The 2,496-nt window shown below is 43.8% G+C and overlaps 1 protein-coding gene across 1 annotated transcript; it reads right to left on the bottom strand.

The window, feature by feature from the left end:
• Positions 1–462: 462 nt before the first annotated feature.
• Positions 463–2,255, bottom strand: LOC141069204 (E3 ubiquitin-protein ligase TRIM11-like). Its single transcript, XM_073558629.1, has one exon. It carries the CDS (start codon positions 2,083–2,085, stop codon positions 511–513), a length of 1,575 nt encoding a protein of 524 aa, XP_073414730.1. The 5' UTR covers positions 2,086–2,255; the 3' UTR covers positions 463–510.
• Positions 2,256–2,496: the final 241 nt, after the last annotated feature.

The following is a 2,496-nucleotide window of genomic DNA, read 5'->3' on the forward strand; positions in this document are numbered from 1 at the left end:
TGTTACATAACGCTCGGGTTCAAGGGCATAAAAATTAAAAGTTTGAAATTTTCAAAATTTTTGCCAAATATCTGATATTTTCATAAATAAACACAAGTCATATCGAAGAAATGTAACCACTATCGTGAAGTACAATATGTCACACACAAAAAAAGTAATCTCAGAATCACTGGCATATGTTGAATCGTTCTAGAGTTATTACTTCATAAAGGGACACTGGTAAGAATTGAAAAAAATCGTCCTGGTCACGAAGGTGAAATCAGGATCTAGAGCGAAAGGGTTAAAGCCTATTTCCACCTTCACAGCAACATTTGTGAAAAAAACTTGATTTAAAAAAATCCTTTTTTTTGTATACAGCTCATATGCAAAGCTAAACATCTCCATGACAACAGACAATAAATCCTGTGTCGTCCAGGTAGTATAGACAATAAAGTTAGGTAGGATGCAATACATACACAGAGATTAAAATGATTAAACACTTTATGCTTTACTGTCAGCATTTTGTTGTAATTATTTTATGATTCTGATCACGCAATTACTATATAGACAGAAAGCGGCATAGAGCGGCTCGGAGAAGGAGGCGGTGAAGGTGTGTAAGTGTCTGATGGGGTCACACACCTGATAGAAGGACAGACGCCCGGCCTCATAGTTCAGATAGATCCCCACAACCCGCACAGGAGAATCTGACGCTAGCTTTTTATGAATATTGTTATGACTTGCAAAGAGATTTTGCGCAGTAATTACAGTCCAGGATTTCTCGTTGAAGCCAATATAAGATTTCTTCTCGCTCACCTTCCTCTTTAGACTTTCCCCGGCCACTCCAATATTCCATCTTTCGGCCTGACTCACGTCCACCTCCCAGTAATGTCTCCCGGAGGAGAAGCTGCGGGAACTTAACACCTGTTGGGATCTGAACCTCTTGGGCCCATCGGGTCTGTTCTGTGATGCAGCGGAATAAGAAGCAGATCTGAGATCCTGAGATATAATAATGTTATTATGGGCTGTGTCTACATCCAGTAATATGTCTGATTTCTCCATCACTGAGAACTGTCTCTTCATCCTCATATCAATCAGATCATCAGCAAAGTTCCCCAGCCCTCTGTGTAATATCTGTGAGACTAGGCCTTCATCCACACACGGAGCATCTCTTACATCACCGATGACCTCACAGCTCCCGTCACTGATGTCACCGGCCTTTACGTCTTGTAGAAAGGTCAGTGGATCAGTGAGATTACATAGTCCTTCAAGATGATTCATGTCCTTGGTCAGTTTGACCACTTGAAGCTCCACCTGTTCTACCAGGTCAGAGACTGAATGTAAGACCTGATCCTTCTGTCTTGAAATCTCTCCCTGGATTCTCTTTTCTAGATCATCCAGCTTCTTCCTGAGATCAGTAAACAGGAGAGCGACTCTGTCACTAAGTCCGGCTGATTTGTTTCCCTGTTTTGTCCCATGATACTTCAGATTCTGGACTCTTTTTTGAGCTTCTTCTCTCTTGTACTTTAGTTTCTCCATAACAGGCCTCAGTTTTTTCTTTGCCTTCTCAGAGGCGACATCCAGTGGCTCAACTTCATGTGCCTTATGGGCTCCGGCCACCCAGCAGGACACACAGATACAGGCGGCGTCTACAGGACAGTAATATTTCAGGCTCTCATTGTGTGCGGAGCATTTTCGATCCATAAATGACACTGTAGGTTCAATGAGATTGTGATTCACTGACTTATTGTGGGCTGTGAGATGTTCCTCACACATGGAGGTCTCACACTGCAGACATGTCCTTACAGCCGGGACAGGAGACTTTGTACAGTAAGTACAGAAGATCCTGGTCTCCTCCATATCAGGCTGAGTAGATGAGAAATGCTCCACTATGTTCTCCAGCTTTCGGTTCTTCTCCAGGGCCGGACGCTCCGGATATTCTGCTCTGCAGTCAGGACAGGAATACCCTCCAGCCACCTCCTGGGCATCCAGCACACTCACAATACACGAGCGGCAGAAGTTGTGTCCACATCTCAGGGATACGGGATCTGTATAGAGGCTCAGGCAGATGGAGCAGTTCAGCTCGTCCCTCAGCTCCGCAGACGCCATTGTAGTGGGAAAGAGCAGAAACCGAAAGATAAAAGTTCCTTCATTCCGGGAAGGAGAAAGGGCAGAGATTCTGAAGTCACATTAACCCCTACACTTCTGGAAGTGGCAGTCACACTTTACAGAAAACCTCACAATGCAGAGCTGCTGCTTGAAGAAAAACTAATAAGGCATCTGAGTAAATTATGAGACTATTACAAGTCACCAAGCAGGTCTATGGCCGGTGTGGATGAGCTCAGCCAGCAGCCTCGTACTTTTATATAATCATGGAGCCTCTTGGTGATGATAGGAACTGAAGGAGTTAAATTGAGTTCTGTCTATGTTGCATTTTCTTGTTGAAAACTTTATCTTTTCTTCGAGGAGATGTCTCAGACATCTCCCTTGTGAACCAAGGTCAAATACTCCTGTTTTTTA

Source organism: Dendrobates tinctorius, unplaced genomic scaffold, assembly GCF_039654945.1.
Source record: "Dendrobates tinctorius isolate UK_male_01 unplaced genomic scaffold, ASM3965494v1 ptg000257l, whole genome shotgun sequence".
Taxonomy (NCBI): domain Eukaryota; kingdom Metazoa; phylum Chordata; class Amphibia; order Anura; family Dendrobatidae; genus Dendrobates; species Dendrobates tinctorius.